This window comes from Pagrus pagrus (assembly GCF_965226575.1).
Source record: "Pagrus pagrus genome assembly, chromosome: 14".
Lineage (NCBI taxonomy): Eukaryota > Metazoa > Chordata > Actinopteri > Spariformes > Sparidae > Pagrus > Pagrus pagrus.
The window spans coordinates 23,110,344-23,133,450 of record NC_140198.1 but is presented as its reverse complement, the minus strand read 5'-3'; the positions used below and the strand labels follow the sequence as shown (position 1 = coordinate 23,133,450).

General features: G+C 42.0%; 2 protein-coding genes across 5 annotated transcripts in view; both read left to right on the top strand.

Moving 5' to 3' along the window:
• mtmr4 (myotubularin related protein 4) overlaps positions 1-3,062 on the top strand; it is a 45,780-nt gene extending 42,718 nt beyond the window's left edge. For all 4 annotated transcript variants that reach the window (XM_084374443.1, XM_084374444.1, XM_084374441.1 and 1 more), the window contains one exon: positions 1,247-3,062. In XM_084374443.1, the coding sequence (XP_084230569.1) occupies positions 1,247-1,424 (178 nt within the window). In that variant the 3' untranslated portion in view covers positions 1,425-3,062. The remainder of the gene's footprint in view (positions 1-1,246) is intronic.
• A 4,613-nt stretch (positions 3,063-7,675) lies between these two features.
• Positions 7,676-18,267, top strand: ca4a (carbonic anhydrase IV a). Its single transcript, XM_084373070.1, has 8 exons — positions 7,676-8,025; positions 12,514-12,558; positions 14,330-14,494; positions 14,578-14,723; positions 14,955-15,047; positions 15,155-15,221; positions 15,316-15,479; positions 16,465-18,267. The coding sequence occupies exons 1-8, from the start codon at positions 7,860-7,862 to the stop codon at positions 16,642-16,644; spliced, it is 1,026 nt and encodes a 341-aa protein (XP_084229196.1). The 5' UTR covers positions 7,676-7,859; the 3' UTR covers positions 16,645-18,267.
• The last annotated feature ends 4,840 nt before the right edge of the window (positions 18,268-23,107 follow it).

Sequence of the window (23,107 nt, the reverse complement as noted above, 5' to 3'; positions counted from 1 at the left end):
TCACTACTGAGCCAACATTATTTTCATCAGTTGAAATACAGAAAAAGTCTTTTAAATACTTGCTGTTCATGGGTGACCAGCTTAAATTCAGGGTTCATATCAGTATCAAGACTGAAGAAGAGTCCCTTCTACATATGATATCTGAGGCATAGTCAGCCTTTTCCTTGTTAAAAATACCTTTCGGCACTGGAGTGACTTGGCCGAAGCCTATTGACCAGACAGTTTGTGGTTTTTGGGCTTTTAAATCACAGCATTTGTCTAAAAAAAAGAGCATGCAAAGGGCTCGATTAATTACGTTGTTCACCATTAATGTTTTTTTTCTCCCATTTATCAATAAATAGTTGTTTTTTTAAATGATCAAAAGTTACTACTTCCCAAACTGTCTTATTGATTTCTGACCGTCAGGTAAAAAAGATAAAAACCTATTTGTTTAACAACAATATGGATTATAGAAAAGCCAGAAATATTAAAGAATATGTAACCATCACAATCTGTCTTTGTTGCCTTTTCAAATAACATCAAATTCAGTAACACCCTGATCTGTGTATTCACCAATCAAAAGCATCTAATGAACATTTGTTCAGCAGAGTTTATTATTTCCTTTTTAACTCAAACTGTTTTCTTTATTTACATTTCTCCTGACACTCGCAGCACAGTTCTGCCAGTGTAGCAGCCTGCAGTTCAAAGACTTAGCTTTGTAATTTCTAGGGAACAAACCAAGCTTTGGTCTCAGCCCATGGTTTCAGAATTAAAGACTCTTGGTTAGCCAGAGAATTATTTATACGCTCCACTGAAACACTGCGAGAAAGAAATTCATATCAACTGAGTCTGAAAATACAGAGAACGAACAAAATGTGCCAAAGAGTAAATGAAGCTATTAGATGAAATTGATTTAAAGCCCACACAGGAACAACTCAGTCAGTGTTAAATGGAATAATTAAATCGTATCAGTTCAGTGTCTCATTTAGATTATTAATAGTTACTGTATTTAAACAGTGAGTTCAGTGTCCAGAGCCTGGAAACATTTGAACTAATAGACTACATCCCCGTCATTGGTCTGAAATATCAACTGAGAATTTAGGGTCATTAGAGTGGGTAAAGATGAGTTTCTGAGTGTGAGGGAAGAGCTCTAAAACTTGAGATTAGGTTAAGAATAGGTAGGCTGCTCATTAAAATACATATCAAAGACCTGCTATTGCATGTAAAAGGTAAAAGTATCCTAACTTTGTGTTCTCTCCACCATCAGGAACTGTGGCAATGTGTTCTGTAAAGACTGTTGTCATCTGAAGCTGCCCATCCCCGACCAGCAGCTGTACGACCCGGTGCTGGTCTGCAACACCTGCCACGACCTGCTCCTGGAGTCCCGCACCCGCGAGATCCGCTGCCAGCAGCTCAAGAAGGCCATCGCCACAGCCTCCAGCTGAGAGAGGCGTTGCGCAGCATGGCCCGCCTCGGCTCTGTCCTACTCGTTTTGGACTGATGAGCCGGGCGCCCCGTTGTAACCCCAACCTGCTGTGGTTTTGGCTGCGGAGGAGGGGAAAGATGAGGAGGAGTTGTTGCTCTTTGGGAGGCTCGGTTTGGAAACAGAGATACACTGTGAGACTGTCTGAGAGGCGGGAATGAGGAAGGAGATCGTCTGGGATGGAAGTGACGGCAGGGGAGGTTTTCCTACAGAACAAACCCCTTCTGGTCAAAGACATTTTCAGCCTGGAGCGCGGCAGCGTCCGGCTGCCTCCACGTGGCTCAGTCCTCTGGCGGTGCCCTGTCCGAGACGCACCTCCAACCTGTCCACCCCCAGCAGAGTCACCCACCTTTAGCACCAAAACACCTGCACCCTCCTTCCAGACACCGTCTCGCACTTCAGAGGACAATCGTTCACCCTCCCACGTGTCGGGGACTCCAAAGCCTTTACCTGTACTACTGGAGGCTTCAACTTTAAAAAGAAAAGAATTGCTGCTACAGTATTTAAAAGTCTAATTTTGTATTCTTATTTTGTGCACTACTAGCTGTTGTGTATTCGAGGGAATCTGAGACCAAACTTGAGCAAAAGGGAGAAATCTGCTGTTTACTTTGTCATCGCATCTTTTTCTTGGAGCCTGAATGTAATATGTAACGGATAACTGGATCGACTTTATGTGCATTTGGTGGCTCGTATATGTGTTCATTGCTGCAATGTGTTTTCAAAGTTCTGTATATGCACAGTCAATGTGGTTCTGTCTTTATCAATGCTTTCCTCCGGTATGGCCACGTCGCAACATGAGACATTCTGAGGGACGTGTGCTGAGGGGCAGATCGGTGCAATGCTGCGTGTTGTTTGTTTTGTGGGATGTGTGCGTGATGTGTTAAGAGGAAGAGACCACAAAGATGGTGGGAGGCTGCAGATTTCTGTCATGTCTTCTCCTGCTGTGAGAAAATGTCATTTGAAGGTCCTGTGGAAGGTTTTTCTGCTGAGATGTTTGTGAATGATCGGCTCGATGTCCATCTGACTGATGACTCCTCCTCAGATTGTTAGCTGGCGGTGAAGACTGCTGAGAAAAGACTGAACAAAGTGCTTGGAGTTTCTTGTTCTGTTTAGGGGAGTTCGGCCACAGTCCCCTTTAAAAAAAAATGTGTTTGTGTCTACTGGTTGTTCCTTGAGACAATAGTGCCATATTTTGTTCTGTCTATTTTTAAAGCCTTTTTCTTTCTTACGGATGGCAGCAGGTTTCTAATTGGCCACCTCTCTGTATGTTTTAATGGTACAGATAGTTAGCTGCTTAACAACACTGAGACGACTAAAGATTAACAGATGGTTCAGTTTGATAACGAATCTAACTGCTTCAACAGATGATCGGATGTCACTGAATTAGTTAACCTGTGTGGTTATCCATCGTCTAATATTTGGGATTTTAATCACACGGTGTTCATGAAGTCAAAATCTGTAAGAGGAACTCAGAAATGTAACATACATAGTTATCTGATCCGTAGTGGTGGCTCAAACCTGTCACTTAATGAATAATTGTTGTAAAGAAATGCACTGTAAAAGTTAAATCCCATGGGTTAAAATAAAAGATTATATCATGCATCTGTTTCCAGGTTTGCTTCTTTGCATGAGGCTGCGGAAAAGAGTTCATTGTTGAGTCCAGACTGTCCAAAGTGATGTAATTTTTAGCAAAATCAGACAATGTGAGGTTTAAAGATGTGAATAAATCACATTATTATGATATTAAGAGGCTCAAATGCAGCGTAATGTGCAGTAAATTGTAGAAGTTTAGCAAAAACAAGAAAGAGAAACAAACACAAGTGACAAAGATCAAACTGAATTTAACGGGCAAGCTGAATGTATACAGACATAAAGGAATCTGTTCTTAACCAAATTCTAAAGTAAATGCTCTGTAGACTGTCTTTATTGAGACCTTTTGTCTTCTAATCAACCACTCAAACGCTTTACAACACAAAGCAGCATCACACAGTCACATCAGCATTCACACACTGATGGCAGAGGCTGGCTTGCAGGGCACCACCTGCTCATCAGGAGCGATAACCATTGATATGCGCAAACACAACAGAAGAAGAGCCACCTGATGCAATTTGGGGTAAGGTGTCTTGCTCAAGGACACTTCTACATGTAGACTGCAGGGGCCGGGAAGAGAAGCACCGACCCTCCAATTAGTGTGAGACCACTTTACCTCCTGAGCCGCCCCCAGCTAATACTTGTACTTTACTTGAGAATGTCCTTCTTATGCTTTTACAGTGAACCCAGTACATATTGTAGCAATAACAAACCCCACTAGCACCCCACACAATGCTGCATACATGTGATATAATGTATAATTATGTAACACTGGCAATGGCCACTCTGCATAATATGTATCTTTACTTCTTATCCTTTTTACTTGTAATGGAGTACTTTTACTTAACTCAAAGATCCTCTGTAAACATGGTTTAAGACAGTGGTTCTCAAACTTTTTCACATCAAGGATCCCTAAACACAGACCCCCTTTTGCTAAAAGTGATCATCTGATGAGAATTGTACTTTTAGGTGTTTTATTAAAGAAAGTGTATGAAATACCTCATCTCATCTCGTTTTCTTTTTGTCGCTTATCCGTGAGGGTTGCGCGGTCAGTATCTTGCTCAAGGATACTTCGGCATGTAGCTCAGTTCCGCCCAGGGGAGCCGGGCCTGCTGCTCTACCCACTGAGCTACAGCCGCCCCTGTATGAAACACATGACCAAATATAGTCATACATTCTGGCATTATAGTGAAAATAAATTATTCCCATTTTTGCTGGGGACCTCTGGATCCCTCTCAAGGACCCCTGTAAATTAATTTATTAATAATTCCTCAAATCACATCTTGTTTCCCCTCATTGAGAAATCTGTTTCTGGAGAGGCTCCCACATCACACCTGTGTAGGTGCTTATTGGACACGTGATGACATAAAATCCTGCTTCTACAGTCATGTGTTACACACGGAGCAACTTTCCCTCATTAGCAGAAGGATATTAAAAACAACGTTAAGGTGTCAAACTGCACAAACATTGTTGTGCACAGTGAAGTCACAAACAACGACGCATAGATATTCGGTGAAGAGGGACTTCTTCCAGCTCTGGGAAACACATCAAGGAAAAAACACCAATGCCTTTCTTCCATTTATCCACCAGATGGCTCTTTTCCATCATCTGAAACACGAGGCGGTACATCTGCAGGAAGAGCAGCACTTTCAGTGGAATCAAATCAGGAGATCATTGCATAATTTCACATAGCTGTCACAGCTTTCTTCATTTCCTCATTTATCTCTGGTCATGGATGAGTAAAGTTCTGACCGAAAAAGAATCAGCACTCATTTCCTTTATAGGAACAAGTTTTAAAGTGAAGCTGATTAAGGAACAGCTTATTCATAATAATACCCTGATGCCATCACGTCAGAGGACATTACACTGATTGACATTCACTAACTGGATACTAACCCAAACCTGAACCTTAACAACTACTTACCTTACAGTAACCCTAACCTAAATCTAACCTTAACCTAACCTTTTACCCAGTCTTCACCCTAAAATGTAACGATTAACACTGTGGGGACTTGCATTTTGTCCCCAAAAGGAAGGCGTGTATATGTAACACTGTATAAACAGATTAGGTATGTCCCCATAACACGACTGATAAACATCCACACACAATCCACATGAGATGTCACACACGCACCGTCTTCCTATTTCAGGCAAAAGTCTTCAAAAATAGCAACGCAAGCTAATTCATGTTTTTTTAGGGAGGAACTTGCCAATGTCCCTCACTGTACTCACTCACTCAGCATGATCAATAATTCAGGCTGAGGGTATTCTAGGTTTCCACTTGGTGAATGAAAATAAAGGTGACAGCTCGAACTTTTCTGTTGAGGGTTTTCTCCTTTTTTTTGCAAAGCTTTGCACTGACTGGGCAGGTTTTGTGGACTCGGGGAACTGGGCTGGAAAATAAACCTTTTTAAAGATTTTGAGATGTGCCGCTCTCAGATGGAAATAGGTGTGTGTGTGTGTGTGTTTGTGTGAGCATCTGTCTGTCTGTGTGTCGCTCAGCCTCTCTGTGTTTAAACCTCACTGATCTCAGAGGGTCACTTATTACAGACTGGTGCTGTTCAAAACCACAGAACTTTATTTTGAATTCTAGTGCAGAGCCCACATGTTATTGTAAGATACCAAATATGTTCTGAGTGAATTTCGGGAACATGTGCAGGAGACACAGTGGTGGAAAGTAGCTAAGTACATTTACTCTAGTACTGCCTTTTCTTCTGGCTTCTGCTCCGCTACATTTATGTGACAGATTAAAGGTGCAATGTGTAGGAATTTAAGTTTAAAACATTCAAATATTAGCCAACATTATCCAGTGTGAAGAAATAACAATTCTGACGTTATGTCAAAGTCGTATGTATAATGTTGTAGAGATATCCACTGAAGTTAGCGTGCTAACTAGCAGCTAGCCGCTAGCCACTTTGTACCTTAAGAGGTGACAGTCCGATAGGAAACATCACCAACACTCCCGAAGATCCAGCTAATACGACCGCTAGTTTCATGCTGAAGAAGCTAACGGTAGCTACAGTTAGCAGCAGTTAGCGGTTGCTCTGGTGATATGCTGCTGCCTGTTTATTTAGAGTATGGATTCGACAGTTGGCCCATTCTTACATAATGCACCTTTAAAACGTCTGATCAGTTTATAAAATATGATGCACAGATCTTTAAAATTACCCCCACTTTTACTACATTGCACATGAACAGTGATGGAATGTAACTGAGTACATTTACTCAAGTACTATACGTGAGTATTTCCATTTTCTGCTACTTTCTACTTCCACTCCACTACATTTTGGAGGCAAATATTGTATTTCTACTCCATTACATTTATTTGATAACTTTTAGTTACTAGTAACTTTGCAGATTACTTGCTGCATCAAAGCCAAAGTAACGCATTTTTTACTTAATTTATCTTACAGGCAATCAGATTTTTAAAAAATGATTCCGATAATCAGAGAAATGTTCAGTATCTGCTCTGATAATCGACCCATGGCATAGCAGTAAATACATACATCTAAATATATCTGAATTGTACTTTTGATACTTGAGTACATTTAATGTCAGATACCTAGAGACTTTTACTCAAGTACTATTCGTATAACTGACTTCCACTTATACAAAAGTGATATTTCAACACGATATCTTGAGTTTTACTCAAGTATAACTTTCAGGTACTTTTTTACCAGCATTGTTAAAAGTACCTAAAACCTATACTTAAGTAAAAGTACAGATATTGTGTTAAAATACTACTTTGGTACAAGTTAAAGTCACTCATACAAATAATACTTGAGTAAAAGTCTTGAAGTATTTGAAATTAAAAGTATTTGAGTAATTATCTGGCAATAAATGTACTTCAGTATCAAAAAGTAAAAGTAAATTATGCATCAGTTTCATGTATTTATACTGCATAGGTCTACCGTGGGTCGGCTGACTGTATTCAGCATTCCACATGTTTTTGTTTTTTATTTGATTGCCTATAAATTACATTATAAATGCACTCTAAAACATAAAAGATATAATCTGCAAAGTAACTAGTTACTAGAGTAATCAAATAAATACAGTGAGTGAAAATACAATATTTGCCTCCTAAATGTGGTGGAGTGAAAGTAGAAAGTAGCAGAAAATGGCAATACTCAAGTTACGTACCAGTACCTAACAATTGCACTTAAGTACAGTACTTGAGTTAATGTACTTAATTACATTCCACCAGTGCTTTTAACGACACTACATACAATTACATCAATAACAACGATCCAATAAAACAACAGGGAGTTCTTTTATTTTTGATCATTTCAGAACATTTTGTTGCAAATATTTCTTTACTTACTGAGTAAAGCTTGTAATAGAGTATTGTAGGCTATAGTGTGCTACTTTAACTGAAATCATTAGAGTATTTCTTCTAAAATAAATTAATTTTCATTATATTACAGACATAGAAAAAAAACATGGAGCCATGGGCTTCAGTATTTCTCTTAGTATGAGTGTCATATGACTTCAGTGAAGATGACTCAGGGTATCTGATACTGGCAGTGTGGCGTACAGTGATATTTCTGACCTTAATGTAAAGGAACACGGGGAACTAATGCTAATGCTCCTCTCCTCAGTGTGTCCTCTGAGGGCCACGAGTTACCTGTGGAGCCCTGCGCTGCCCACGTTGATCATTAACAGCACCGGGACACTTCTGACTGCCTTACATGTTGGCCCCTGCGCCTCCAGGAGCCCACTGATTGGCCCCCCTGTCTTATCAGCGCCGAGCTTTATTAAGAGGCGATGCCCGAAGGGGGAGGGGCCACTCTTTCTTTCCTGTCGGGGTATGCTGATAGATAAGTATGAGACCCCCTGCAAGAATGCGATCACATTGGCAAAAACAAGTCATTGTGTTGCTTTCCCTCCGCCGACTCACAGACGCTCCAGAATGCAGCGGCTCGTCCTGCCCGTCCTCCTGGCATCCTTCTGGACCATCTGCACAGGAGCAGGAGGTGAGTCTCTTTCATTCAGAGCTGGGGGATTTGTCAATTAAGTGGTGGTTTTATTTAGATTTTATCTTGCTGCTGAACGGCTCTGTACAGATATTGTCATGGGAATGGGATGATTAATTGAATATCTTCTACCAGGAACGGATTTTTTTTTCTATTTCTATTGTTTTTAATATTTATTTGACATTTATGATCAAAATCTGTGAGGTTATTTTACATCTGAGCATGCAATGGGCACATTATTAATACCTGAATTCATGAATATATCAAACTCCTAACAGTAACAATGAATATCAAGTCAGTAAATACAACAGTGAGACCAGCAGGGTGCTGCTTTTTTCTTTTTTTCCAACCGTGCCAAGCTCTGCTCAATTAAAAAGTTGATTTACTGCGGAATCCCAAGAATCTAAATCCAGAGATAGGTCAAAAAGAAAGATGCTCTCGGTGGAGAAAAACAGGGAAATCAGCGCAGAGCCACAGCTCCTCAGATGAAGAAAAAAGACGCCCCCCCTCCTCCTCCTCCCCGCACCAAAACAGCCTGCGTGACGCTTCCTCCACTCCCGCACACCTGCCCCGTCCATCTCACTGATGATGTTCCTGCGTTTGTGTGTCTGTGCGTGTCCGACACGCTCATCTGCACATTGCGCTCTCACCTCCCTGGTCAAAGGCACTGAAGCTGTGGATCAGCTGAGCCAGAGAGAGACAGACCGGACCGAGCTGAGACTCTGTGGTTCGGACACCTCGCTCCCTCTCTCTCTTTCTCCCTCTCTCTCGCCCTCCCTCTCGTGCACCTGCTCGGATCCACGCTCAGCCAATGAGAGACGTTTGCGTCCTGGTTGCCGCAGAGAGACGCGTCGCGCTGCGCAGCGCTCATGTCTCCACACTCACAGCGGCTGCTCCTGAGGCGTTCATCTGAGAGGGGAGAGCACACTGCAGACTGTAATAGAGTAAATTCGACTATAATGGAGTGAGGTAGCTGTAATTAGTGACTGACTTGATTGATTGGGCTTGTTTTTGTCAGTGCGATCAGCGAATGCGCACATCTGGAAGGTCACCAACGATCCCCAGAGGTGTTTTCTCGTGAATCCCAAACACATATTTTCTATCTGTCTGTAAAATATGATCCAATTAGGTTTTGTCATTTAGAAGTCCAGTTAAAGACACATCTAATCATATAGAATGAACAGAGCGGAGAGGAACGAGTGGTTTCCTGCTTGACAACTCTTATTTTGAAATATTCCAATGGATGTGAGTTGGAGATCACATCCAGGGGTGAGGTTTTGTCTATCTTTCCCGTGATGTAAATAAAAGCGTTATCTTTTGAGTTTGAGATAAAGCACCAGACCCCTCCATACCAGTCTATCAGGCACCCTGTGGCTGCTCAGTGCGCTCTGTGTTGAGGAGGCGCGTCCCGGTCACATGCGCTCTGTGGAGCAATGAGCGGCGGCGCGCTGTTGGATAGATATCGGTGTGTTTCAGCTGGACGCACAAAGCCCCGGAAAAGTTGTGTGTTTGCGGTGAGAAAAAGAAACTTGATGAAAAACAATCGATTCCTCTCTGTTTCTAGTCTGGAGTGAACGAATCGGCCAAAAAAAAAGTTCTCATTTTGTTGGGGGAGGATTGGCACACCATGGCACAGTCTCAGTCCCCCCTTTCCTTTTGAACCGTGTGTTTTCCGTGTGTGAAACTCAGCGTCTACACACACACGCACACACATACGCACACGCACACAGTTTATGTCTGGCTCTGCGTGGCGCACTCAACACAATGGCTTGAAAAGGTCCGTCTCCGAGCTCACATTTACGTTTTCACTGTGGTCGACGTGCAGGCAGACGCGAGCCGTTTGTTTTCGTTTCGCTGCCTTTTGTTTTCCTCCACGAGAGTTTCCTCTGCTCTCCCTCTCTTCTTGGCAGAGGTTTCACGGCCATTGAAACTCATTCATATTGTTCGGTTTGCTCCGCGACGCACAAAAGATCAGAAGCCCTGCGCCGATTGGTCAAGAGTTGTGCGGACAGGAATCTGATTGGCTGAGGTGAAAACGAGTGACTATGAGCCATAATAAATGGCTCATGTTTAATGAAGTGAAGCCACCAACATCACTCTGTCAAAAAAAAAAATCTACACATTAAGTAAAAGTGCTGCAGTGAGAATATGACTTCAGTAAAAGATGATAATAATTAGTCAAATATAGGCCTACTTAAAGTTACAAAAGTACTCAATTACATTATCTATGAACAGATTATTTCTGGGGTGGTTACTTAGCTAGTAACTTTGCAGAGGAGTAAAAAAGCATAATATTTTCCATCTTAAATGTTGTCAAAGAAATGTTCTTAAAAGTTCAGATTTGTACTTAAAGGGTAACTCCACCAATTTTTACACATGAAGTTACTCATGATGAGTACACTGAAAACAGCTGTGTTGTGTCTTCTTCTTCTAGCTGCCGAGTCACCTTTTTAAACGTCTCAGAAAATGACTCACGTGACATCATTTGAGTCAGCCTGGGCCTGGAGACGTCACATTTAGCAGCCCTTCATTGCAAACTAGGGACTTAAAATTTGAAAGACATTTACCATGACGATCTGATGAAACTGCTTTTAAGATCTCAGTTGGAGAGTTACCTTAACTTTGAGATAACCGCTAGCATGATATTCCAGAATTAAAGGGTAACTCTATCAATTTAAACATTAAAGTGTGTGTCAGGTCTTGAGGAGTGCTACTACATGTGTAGTATAAATAAAAGTTATATGTATAAATCCTTTTGTGACTCCAGAGGAGGCTGCAGGTCATATGATGAATTGCCTCCAGTGATGTCACTCAGTGGCCAAATTGCATCGTGGGTAATGTAGACACCAGGGTTTGATCAAAATCGATACAGCAGAACCAGAAATAACGCCTTTTTGATTCGGGTCGTCCTTCCTCCTTTTCAAAACTAGGTGCCTACATTTCCCACAATGCAATTTAGCTACTGAGTGACTTCACTGGAGGCAATTTATCAGATTACATTCAGCTTCCTCTGGAGCCTTAAAAGTCTTCTTACTACTTTTAAGTTAAATTAACATATGCAGTAATACTGGCCAAGACTTGTAAACACACGTTCATGTGTAAAATGGTGGAGTTACCCTTTAAGTGCAGTACTTTAGTAAATGCACATAGTTACTTTCCACCCACATTTACAGAAAGAAACATGAGCAAACATTATTTTTTATGGGAGCAATTTTGTTGGGTCAGAGCGTCTTCTATGAAGGTCACGACTGATGACTGACTCGTTTTATTATCACTGTTTTCTGATGTAATTGGTGCATTTATAGGCCTCACACAGCTGTAGTCCTGAATGTTCCTATGATAAGACTCATTTTTTCTGCAGCCTCAGTGCAGATTTGTGAGGAGGGAAAGTGACGCGTTTTCACACGTTACCACCCATACTGTCAGTCAGACCATGTAGCATGTAAATGTGAGTCAAAGCCAAAAATTAATCATAATCTTTTAATATCTTCAGCACCCAGGCTGTGCTGAGAGTAATTAAACATTTCTGAGTCCTAAGATGTTTTTCTTCTGCAGTGTTCACGCTCCACTCACTCACACGCGTGCAAATCCTGCAACAAGAACAGAAACGTACGAGTAAATTAAAGAAATGAGCATATCTTTATTTACAGGCACCAGTGTAGAGAATGATGGCACGTGAAAACAATCCGAACCCCCCCAAAATGTGCGTCCTGCCTGCTGCGTTTATTTTCAGTACCCATTATCATGCAGGAGCAGGAGGAAAAGGCTTACCAACATGGCAAAGAAACCCAGCACTGACTTCCTTCACAAACACCGGGAGAAGTCCTCATACCAGCCTAACAGCAGAGCTGGAGACCCTCCCCGTATTTTTTCAATGGCATGTGTGTTTTTCATAAATATTTGATTTGTGAGATAGCTGCAGATATTTGTCTCCGAGCACGGGGGTGGAAACATGCAAACCAATTGTGAAATATTAATAAACCCTCAGACAAACATGTGAGAATGGGACCTCGCTGATGCAAAAGATTGGCTCTGTGTTTATTCTGATGGCACGGAAAGATAAAGCACAAACGCCAACTTTTTTGTGAATAGGAAGACAATTCCTGTGTATTAGGGCTTTTTGTATGGCCGGGAATAACAGCTGACTTCAACCAATAGGAGAACAATTCACTGTTTGCAGCACAGGGAAAAAAATAAACTAAAAAGGGCACATTTGTAAATACACATAAAATCTAGCTGGACGGTTGTCAGTGTATATGTTGAGAAGAAACATCCCATTCTGCTCTCACAAGAGGCTGAGGCTTGTTAGTGTCCGCCAGAGGTTAACAATGCAGGGGGCTGACTGATATTATCATTGGCATTAAGCATGTGTGATTATGTTCTTTATACTATTTGCTGTTGGCATCAAAGATCAAGATGGAAGTGTGTGAGCGTCTTATCAATGAAAACCTTCTGTTAACAGAAATGATACCATTTCCTCTGTTTCAGATTGGTGCTATCAGTCCCAGTTCACCTGTGATCATCAGTGCAATGGTAAGTTCATTTAAATACATAGAACTTTAAAGAGGCACTATGTAGTTTTGGAGAAGAAATTCAAACTCAGAATATTAATATTCACAGTGACAAATTCGGAAAAATTATATTTTCCATAACTTAATAAACAAGCTGTTCTCAGAGGAAGATAATGTCCCCAGAACACTGTTTGAAGCTAGAAAGGTGGCAGGGTCCGCCACATATAAACAAAGTAAAACAGTGTGAAATTGTGTTGTCCTTTAATGTCAGTTTGTTTATTCAGTTTATTCAGTCATGAAAACAAGGAAAGTCTGTTTAAGTTGGTTTGTTTAGGCATTAAAAAATCTGTCAATGGAGATCTTTCTTTTCTGATTAAATTAAACGTCTATGTATTGCGCTGCAAAGATATATTCTGAAGTTAGCATGCTAACCAGCTAGCCCCGACACGCTCCGTTCTAAAGGTTTTGTGTTTGTTATGTAAACACCAACACTCCTCTGGCTCTCCCAACTCCTAGTTCAGACTGCTAACTATAGCTGATGCTAGCTAGTTAGCTCAGTTAGTGGTTAATTAGCTTTATGCTGCCCCCTATTTGTTTTGAGTATGGATTCGACAGGTGGTCAAGTTTTAGATATTGCACTTTTAAATACACAAAAGGGAAGTCACAAAATGCTCCACAAAAGACATGAAACCAACAGACGTGTGGTGCAATAATACACAAACAGCTGAGATTAAAATACAGAACAAATTTACAGATTAAATCAAACAGTTGAAAGCAGTTAAAGCACAGAATAAAACATTTTCAGGAGAGATTGAAATGAAGAGCTCGTTAGCCTGATTGCAGGCTGTTCCATGGTTCCTTCACCACTCAGTTTTGGATTGTTAATTTGGATTTACCGGAGAATCTCAGGCTGCACTCTCGTTTGGGGTTTGTAAATCAGAAATACAGTCACAAATGAATCTAATACATGCCTTATATGTCATCAATAAGCTCTGAACATCTACTCTAAAATATACAGACAACCATTAAAGATGCTGAAATCAGGGTTATGAGTGATCTTCTGTTGGATCTCATGAGTATAGTCTTGTTGTTACAGCCAGCATCTGAACCAGCTGAAGTTTGGACAGATTGTACTGACTCAGGCAGGTTATCAGTACTGTTTCCAAGAGCTTTGTAGATGACAAAGATCACACTTTGGAAATGCTCTGAAGATAGGAAGCAGGATTGGAAAACCGCGTCCACTTGTCAATCAAAATTAAATCTGTAATCAAATATGACACTGAAGTATCTGCAATGAGCCAATGATCACAAGAATTCTAAGAGTGCGGAAAAGTCTGAGCCTGTGATAATAACTTCTGATTTATTGGAGTTTAATTGAAGGAAATGACCTTTGAGGAACCAACCTGCAGTTTTCCATACAGTTGCATCATGTTACTGCAATTGCATCAGAAGTAGATCTTCAAACCATCTACATGAAAATGAAATCTGACATGATGCTTTTGAAAAATCCAACCTGAAGATAACACGTATATGTAGAAGAGTAAAGGACCAATAATGGATCCCTGTGGTACTCCATGGATTTGGGTAGTGGAGTCCTTTCAGAGAGATATGAACAAAACCAACCTAAAACATTCCCTGATGTGTCCTCTTAGTGCTTAAAACGTTCAATTAAAATTAAGTGATCATCTGAATCAAAAGTAGCAGTCAGATCTCAAAGAAATAAGATGTTTGCGACTGTTAAACAGAAAGTGATCAGTCCAACTTGATTAACTGAGGTGTTTTTCTGTTTTTAGTGCCAGAAAAGTGGAATCACGTCAACAGCAACTGTGGAGGAAAATACCAGTCGCCGATCAACGTTGTCACCAGAAAGACTTTGAAAGACGAGCGGCTGACTCCTTTCAAGTTCGACAACTACCAGCAGATGTTCGGAGAAACGATCAAGAACAATGGCCATTCGGGTGAGCATATTTTTCATTAAACATCACATAGACATCACTGCTGTGAAGCTGTTGTGTGAACTTTTTATGTCCTGTGCGTCCAGTTCAGGTTGGAGTTCCTCACTTGAGCACCGTCTCGGGTGGAGGCCTGCCCACCACCTACAAGGCTGTACAGTTCCACCTGCACTGGGGCAGCAAAGGGGGGCCTGGCTCTGAACACACCATCGATGGGGAGCAGTATCCCATGGAGGTAGTTCAACCTGACTAAAGACACACAGCCTTTCTTTAACATGGTCAGCTGTTAAGCACAGACTGCTTTGTTTTATAAATCAAGTCCTTTAGAAACAGTTTTGATTTAGAGTCGAACTGATATCAGCTTCTGTTGTTAGAGCATGAAATGTTCTCTACAATTGAGGAGACAGCCATAAACTCTTTTTGTAATTGTAAACAACTTTTAACATCTTTGATATTTTCTCTACAGTTACACATTGTTCACATGAAGCACCACTACACTGACCTGACAACAGCACTATCAGACCCAGAGGGAGTTGCAGTTCTTGGGTTTTTCTACGAGGTGACCATTTTCAGTCCTCTATTGATGACATTAAATTGCTATTTCAGAGTAGATCTCAAGCTGAAAAAAACAAAACAGTGCTGAAATGTGTATATTTCCATTTTCAGGTGTCCAACAGTGGAAACCGAAAGTATGACCCCATCATCAGCGCTCTAAAAATTATCAAAGCTACAAGTAAGTGCTGAAGTTCAATATAACCAACTCAACATATACTGTAGCATCAGAGCACTGTTGCTAATGTCTCATATTTTATATTTCCTGTTTTCAGATGGCAACACATCTCTGAATTCCATCTCGCTGGCACAGCTGATCCCATCTGAGCAGAATATGACCTCCTATTATCGCTATAAGGGCTCTCTGACCACCCCAGGGTGCACTGAGAGTGTGATCTGGACCCTGTTTGAGAACCCCATCCCCCTGAGCAAGGATCAGGTTAGGATTAAGACCAGAACATTTAAAGGGATTTTGTTTTTCAATTTTTTTTTTGTTTTGTTTTGTTTCTCATAAAAAATAGTATTTAATAAAAAATGTATATAAAAACGTATTGCTAGATTTGGCCACAATCTTAGTTTAAACCATATAAAAAATTAACTAACATTATCTGTTAGTCTGATAGCTGCTGAAAGAGTTATGTGAGCAACAAGTGCTTTGCCTTTAGTGTCTTACATAGACCATGTTTACAAGGCGGCCATTTTCCTCTGACATCACACTCAAGGTGGGAAGCTCGAATGTCATACTGCCGTGTTCAAGGTTGCAAGTCCTACAAACGTAACAAATCTGACAAACTGTAACAACTTAACTGCTTCCTCATTGATCTGCAACTGAAAAGAGAATGGTTAGGGAAATCCAGTGTGATACGTGGCCCTTTCTCAAGTTAAAACAACACATTGATCAGCTTCTGTTAGATAACAGCTAGCACATTAGCATTCAACCATTTCCTAGCTAACAATACTGTTTGATATTGATTCACAATACGATTGTAAATATATAAATTAATGATAAAATATCAACACACCTCTTGGACAGATGTAACAAAGTGCTAATGCTAGCTAGTAAGTGGTTGAAAGCTAATTTTAACCAAAGGGTTAGAAAATGTGTTGTTTTACCTTGAAATATGGCCCGATGTCCCTTCAGATTTTCACAATAAATCATCCTTTCAGTGGCTGATCAATGTGAAATGAGAACAATGTGTCAGAATCCTTTTGTACGGCTTGCGACCTGGAACACAGCAGCATAACGGTATCCCAGCATTCCAGCTTTAATTTAACCTCTTTGTGAAGATTGATGGAACTGCTAACAACTGAAATGTGACAAGTTCACACAAAAACGCTACATTCACAGATTCAGATTGCACACCTTGGTGATCTCTTTCCAGAACCTGGAAGCTAACATGACTGTTTGTCTTCTGTCCCTGCAGCTGTCTGCGTTCTCTGAGCTCAAGTTCCACGACGGGAAGGCGATGGTGGGCACCTTCAGGCCGGTCCAGCCCCTGAACGATCGGCAGGTGTACCGGTCGGGAGGCACGGTGATCCTGGCCAGCTCCGCCTTCCTTGTGGCTGCCATTGTCACGGCCTTGGGACTGTCCCAACCCAACTAGAGTGGGGCATCCCATGCTGCACTGCGACATCCATGAACACAAAACGTTCTCTATCCAAACCCTTGTTTGTAACATCTTCATCGCATGGTGGCTAGGATGATCGACCACGTCGCAGTGCAGGCATGACTCACCCGGTGTTCCTCCCTTACAACACAGATGACAAAGGCGTCCGAGGAATGCCTTACGAAAGGTGCTGTGAGGGTTTGACCAGCATTCATGCATGCCTAGTGAAGTAGTAGGTCTTATTTCAGCATTATGAATGTGCCATAAAGCAGGTTACCAAGCACTCAAAGTGACTACTGTATTAAAACTCAATCACCAGATCCCTTAGTCATGCCCTAATTTTTCACTGCATCATTCTCTAAAAACCAGCACACCCCTGTGTACACTTTAGACCTCATCCGCCTTGTCCAATGTCAGGTAAATTTAGTCTCCGCTAATGTGGCCGAAGGTTTGCGCTCTGAGTGCCGATGTCAGCCCCATGACCTGGCACGTGACGCGTCGTTCTCAGTGGGGCATGTGAATAGCATTGAGCTATTAATAGCAGAACTGAGTCACAAAAGATGAGCTCCATTTCCAAGCCAGCGGTCAAAGAAGTCAGCAGTTTGGCTTTTCTCTCTAAGTCTAGGAGCACAGATTGCGGCCATCAGGTGAACCCCGCACAGCCACTCAGTCAGCAGCTGTTTGGGGAAAGGAGGAGAGGGCGAGAGGTGTGAGGTCTCTGCAGGAACAACTGCAAGCTGATCTGAGAGCAGAGCTGCAGTCTTTCTCCTCCCAGAGTCAGAGGCTACTGACACCTGAGACAAAGATAAAGAGGTAGAGATGCTAACGCTAATGGCGGGTCACAGAGCGAGCTTGGTTTTCAGGAGGAGGAGGAGGGAGCATCTGCAAGCGTGAGGAGACAGCAACAACCAAGAGAAAATGTCACTTTTTCAAACTCGTTATTTTCATGCATCGCAAATACCTGCATGAATCTGTTGCATGTGTCGATCGTGCAAGATGTTTTATCATGAGCTACATGCACAGGCTGCTGGAGTGACGCTGCACACACAAAACCGCGCTTGCCAAATCCATAACACACACCTCAGGCACTCCATTTCCCCATTTTTGACCCGTGAAGTTCACTGAGCTCATCTTGAGAGCACGTGACTGTGTTCATGGCTTGTATTAACAGGGTCTCGGAATGCACTGAATGTTATCGACTGTGAATTACACCCCACTGAGTCCTCGCTCATTTATTCAGGAGGACTCGTTATGTATTCTAGTGAGAGATCTGTGCAATTTTCCCAGCAAGATTTACTGTGATGATCGAGCAAGGAATCTGTATATTTTCCATTGTTTCATACGGCATCAAGTTATATTTCTATGCTGTGTCATTGTACACATGTATTTATGTACTGAATGTGTATATTGATATGAGACGCACAGTTATTGTTATTTATGTATTGCAAAGTTTATATCGTACTGAATGCAAACCCATATATGAAGTTGTTCATGACCAATCGAGTTTACTTAGGATGTCCAAGTGTATGAGATTGTCAGGTTGTAATGCTTGAAACTGTCATAAATAATATGGAGAATGTGTTCCAACTGAACAAAAGAATAAACCTACTTACTTTTTAATGACAGTCTCTTCTGCTTGCACGGGCACATTTCAAGCCCTCGATCAAAACAGCATTTAGCCCCAGTGTCAGGCCTGCCCCCCCATCCCTGCCCTGTGGAAACTGATATTAGAGCACACTCAGTAGGCTCTGTTGTTTGTCTGCTCGCTCAGACGCGCAGACAAGCTTCTCACTTTCCTGTCCGATTGCCCCTTCGGTGTGTCAGGAGAGTCTGAGGGCGCTCACGCATCTCAATCCCTTAATCCTTTTCTAATTGACTTGTCCTTGATGTTATAGAGGCTGTTTGTGGCCTGACACACATGCACAGCTGAATGGGGGCTTGTTGTGTCGTACACGGCTCCCTATCAAAGAGGAGTCACACAAACACACTAAAATCTGTGAGACAACACACACCTTTATTTTTTCTAACCGGCCCCAGAGACAGATTACAGGTGCTTTTTCAAATTCCATCCCCCTTTCAAGTTACTTTACTACCCCTTCCCCCTTCTTTTGCTTTTTTCCTCCATCAAAAGGCTTATTGTGATGGACAGGCTTAGGAAGACAGCAGCCCCTCACAGAGACATGCATGGAGACAGAGAGAGAGTATAGACAAAAGGTTGAATGAAAGCCTCCCGTTCATTCCCCGGCTCAGGCCTCCACTGCTTCTTCAGTTAAGCATCAGCAAGGACCGGAGATCAAGGGGTTGATGCTTCATATCTGGCAGTGGTACCTCTAGTCAACAGGACAGCACCCATACAACCTCACTAACTCCTAAATCTCCCCTCACATGACCCGTGTCCCTGGGGTCTCTGGGACAAAGGGCACCTTTCTCCCTGGGAGAAACCAGAGGCATCCTCATTTTGAATGTGACCCTTAGTGAGACACACACAGCAGCCCATCAGATAGCCAGCTGCGGTTAAAGGTCACTGGGCCACTTTTTGTCCATGTGGTGTAGAGAAAAACAAACAGTGTCAACTTTACTGCCTCTCTGGGTACATCCACACTAATATGTAAACTTTTGCTGTGTTAACACCTGATGCCCACGTTACTACTTGCCTTTAGGAAATGCTGCTGGCCCCATTTTAGTTTGAAAACTCTGGGTTTGCTTCCTAACATGGACGGGCTGAAACGTAGACCTTTGGAAATAAGAAGGGGTCCTTCCATGATTTGTCACGCCCCTAACATGTTGCCCTTTTCAGGGAGAAACCAAAGAAACTAGGCTTCTACCAGCACCACTACCAGTTCTGGTACGGGATTTTAAATCTTCTATTTCAGACAGCAAACAACAAAAAATAAAGACCATAATATTCACATTTAAAACCATTTTTAATTCATAAATACTTACAAATCAGCTTTATAATCATAGGAAATATCATTTGATGACCAGAATTTATCAAACCTATTTTTGAGAGTTAATGAAGGAGCTGGGAAACTGTATTTTGCACTGTTTGTTTATTCTTACATATTTTGGCTCTGTGCAGAGGTGTGGGGCAACACATATATGACTAATACTTAACCTGTATGTGTTACAGAAAAAAGCAAAGACTTATAAACAAGGTGGACGTAGGAGAACATACCAACAGACTCAAGTCACATGTGCTGTGATGCAGTTTAAAGAGTGTGTGTGATCTGTAATCAATGATCAGAGTAGGCTCTGTGTTTTTATTTTGTGTAGTGAGTATTTGAGTTTGTGCATTGACAGAATGGATGTTTAATTGTCTATACTCAGAGAGACACAAAAGTACTTTGAAAATACAATATGATGTCTTTACTTCCAGCATCTCTCATGTGAAATAAATCTCAGACGGTCTGTGTATCTACGCTGTAATGTGTGGATCGCTACTCTGTGCTGTCACCGAGAGAAATTTGTGGCCCGGTCAACGTCGCTCTAATCCAATTGATACACCTGCTAACATAGTTATGGTGCTGTCAGTGATATAACTCACAGAGGCGTCTGCCAACAATGGCGGTCATGATGTAACGTTAGCCAGCGGAGGAGAATAACCCCTCGCATGCCAGGTAATGTAGCAGCAGCTAGCCAGCCACAGCAGCCCCTGCTGCTCTTGTTTTTACAGGGATAAGAATCTGTAGGAAGCAATCGAAAAGGGCCAAACATTCATTTCCTCTTAAATTAAACTCAGGAGAGATACGAGCTATGAGCAGAGTGTTGCTTTGTCCTTCGAAGTTTAGCACACAAAGGCTTTTATTCAAAGAAAATGACACAAATACAGCAGGAGACAATTAACGGCTAATATCTTTTTAGGAGCCTACTTATCACGGCACAGACACTGTTACAGCCATTAGCATACATTTCCCATCAGTGGGGATAATATCCTGTCATTTATACACAGCAGCTGACCTCAGTTTACATTCAGCGCTGTGATAAATGATGAGAAAGAATGCAAAGAGACTTAAAGGCTTTTGATCTCAGAGTGGGACAATGAGTAAATCATTAGGTTTAAAAAGCCTTTTCAAGGGCTTCATTCTTCCTTTCTAAAACACTTGAGTTTCAATTGCAGGAGAGGTCAAAGGTCACTGGGGTCAAAATTAACAAAGCAGTCCAATAGCGAGTTGTGATGTCTTTATCTCTGAGCTGTGTTTGCCTCCTGATCAGTGCTCAGGTCCTCTGAGGTGTTCCAGGAGAACCACAGCATCTTGTTGAGAGGCGATGGGATCAGCTGCAGCCGAGCCGGCTCACTGCTACCGCTGTCGGAGCGATGAAAGTGGAGTCAGTAAAGCAGACAGACCTGGCACGGAGGCCGGTCTCTGAGAGTCAGCTAAAGCGATAGGTTAACCACTGTAATCCCTTTTAGGAGCAGCAACTTTGGGAAAGTGATCTGGATTAGTCTGGCCTACTGTAGACAGGAGTTCATGGAGGGAGAAGAGCGGTGGATGCACAGATATGGAGGAAAGCCCCGCAACACTAGCTGGACGTGCCACATGCTTTTATTTCACAAAATGGTTTGCAGAGTTGGATTAGTAGATTTTCAGGTATTTTATTTATTTATTTTTCTGACAACTTTTTACTTTGACTCCCTGCATTTCAACACAAATACCTGTACTTTCTATACATTTTCAAAACAGTTTTAAGTTTTGTAAGGGAATAAGTAAGGGAATAATCGACTATCAATTACACCAGGTGCACCCAAATGTCAGTATTTGACATCTTGGGACTGAGACTTAACAATCAACTGTCTTTCTGGTGCGTTAACGAACAGCTCGGACAAATCCTACTGATTCTAGCCATTCTATACTTCTACTTGAGTAAAGAGTAAAGGTTTTTGCCACTTCTGATGGTTTGTTTCACAGGTCAGTCTGGAAATGCACTGTGAGAAACTGTTTGGATAAGGGTAAGCACTTTCAAAAAAATACTTGGCAGGTGATTGGACGAACCATCTGTCCATCACAGGCCCACCTCAGGAGATGACCACCAGAGGAGCCGGTTGGTAAATCAAACTCTTACCGAAGTCGGTCAGGCAGGATGGACTTGTGAGCTCACATGATCACATGATGTCGTGAGCTCAGCCGCCTCACAAGCTAAGCTCAAAGTCAAAAACTTTAAAGAATAGGTTTGCATTTTTCAGTGAATGGGTTCGGGCACGGGATGGTGGCTCATAGCAAGATGCTCCTTGGTTCAAATCCCAGCTGGGTTGGACTAATTCCAGCTCAAGGGAAGCCCAACATACTGCACACTGCATACTGTTTAGGGGAAAAATATACTGTACACTTTAAGTTGTCTTGAACTTAATTGTGTAATAAATAGTGGTGTGGCAATGTGACCTCAAGTTCTCAAGTGGTATCTGGTATCAAGACAGTTTTCAATGCTTATTGATAAGATGGTACCACACAATAGAAATAAATGTCTGTGTGTATGAGCGTGACGTCATCCTGCTGCCTCTTAGTCTGGGGGTGTGCAGGACTGAAAAGAAGCAAGTTTTAGCAAAGATATGACCTGATAAGTTTACCTCGGCTCAGCCCCAACACAGTAAATTTGCCCCAAAGGCCAAACACAGAAAAATAAACAGAAGAAACTGCTCAATATCTGTCCTCTGGAAATAAATCAAAATATACGCACAAAGTGAACTGTGAGGAAGCTGATGTGATTGCACTCTGGTTGTGAAAGTGACACTCGGCGGTGACCTGAGTGCAGACTTGGACTGAGGTGGCGTCAATCAACAGGAAGGAGGCTGGGGTGAAAGACGGTCCCCCTTCTAACAGAAACAAAGGTACCTTAAGTACCAGCACTCACAAAGAGCCGGAGGCAAACATGGTGAAGTCGGTCTATTTTTGACAACAATGTTATTTTGCTGCATTGTTCTGGGGGCACAGGCCAGCGTAGGGGTGAGGGGTCTTGTAAAAAGAGAAAATTGATTTGAAGCTTTAGGTTGACCCTATCTTCCACGCTGAGCCAGATTTATGGCTGGTTTTCCTGAAGAACTGCTGAGAAATCAGAAGAGTGATCAAGCACTGATCATGTTCTCAATAACAATTTTCACACCGACTCTAATGTGTTAAAGGACACATTGACCCTGCCAAACGCGGGTCTGCAGGACACAGTGCACACTCACATATCCTGTCCAAAGACTACGCTTAGCAATAGTCGCCAATTGAAATTCCCAAATCCTCAGGAGGATGTGATTGAACGCACATTCTATTATGTACCTATCTATGACTGTAAATACAATCCTTCCACCCTCCTGCTGGTGCCACAATTTTTGTTCTGGCTGGCGGCACACCCTGTTCACCCAGCCAACGTGAGGAAGTGGGGGGCATACTCATTTTCCATCTATTAAATTGAATTTCATGAGTCATTCTGACCAGTCACAAGTGGAAGGCTGCTGCCTGCTGGTACATCATGACAA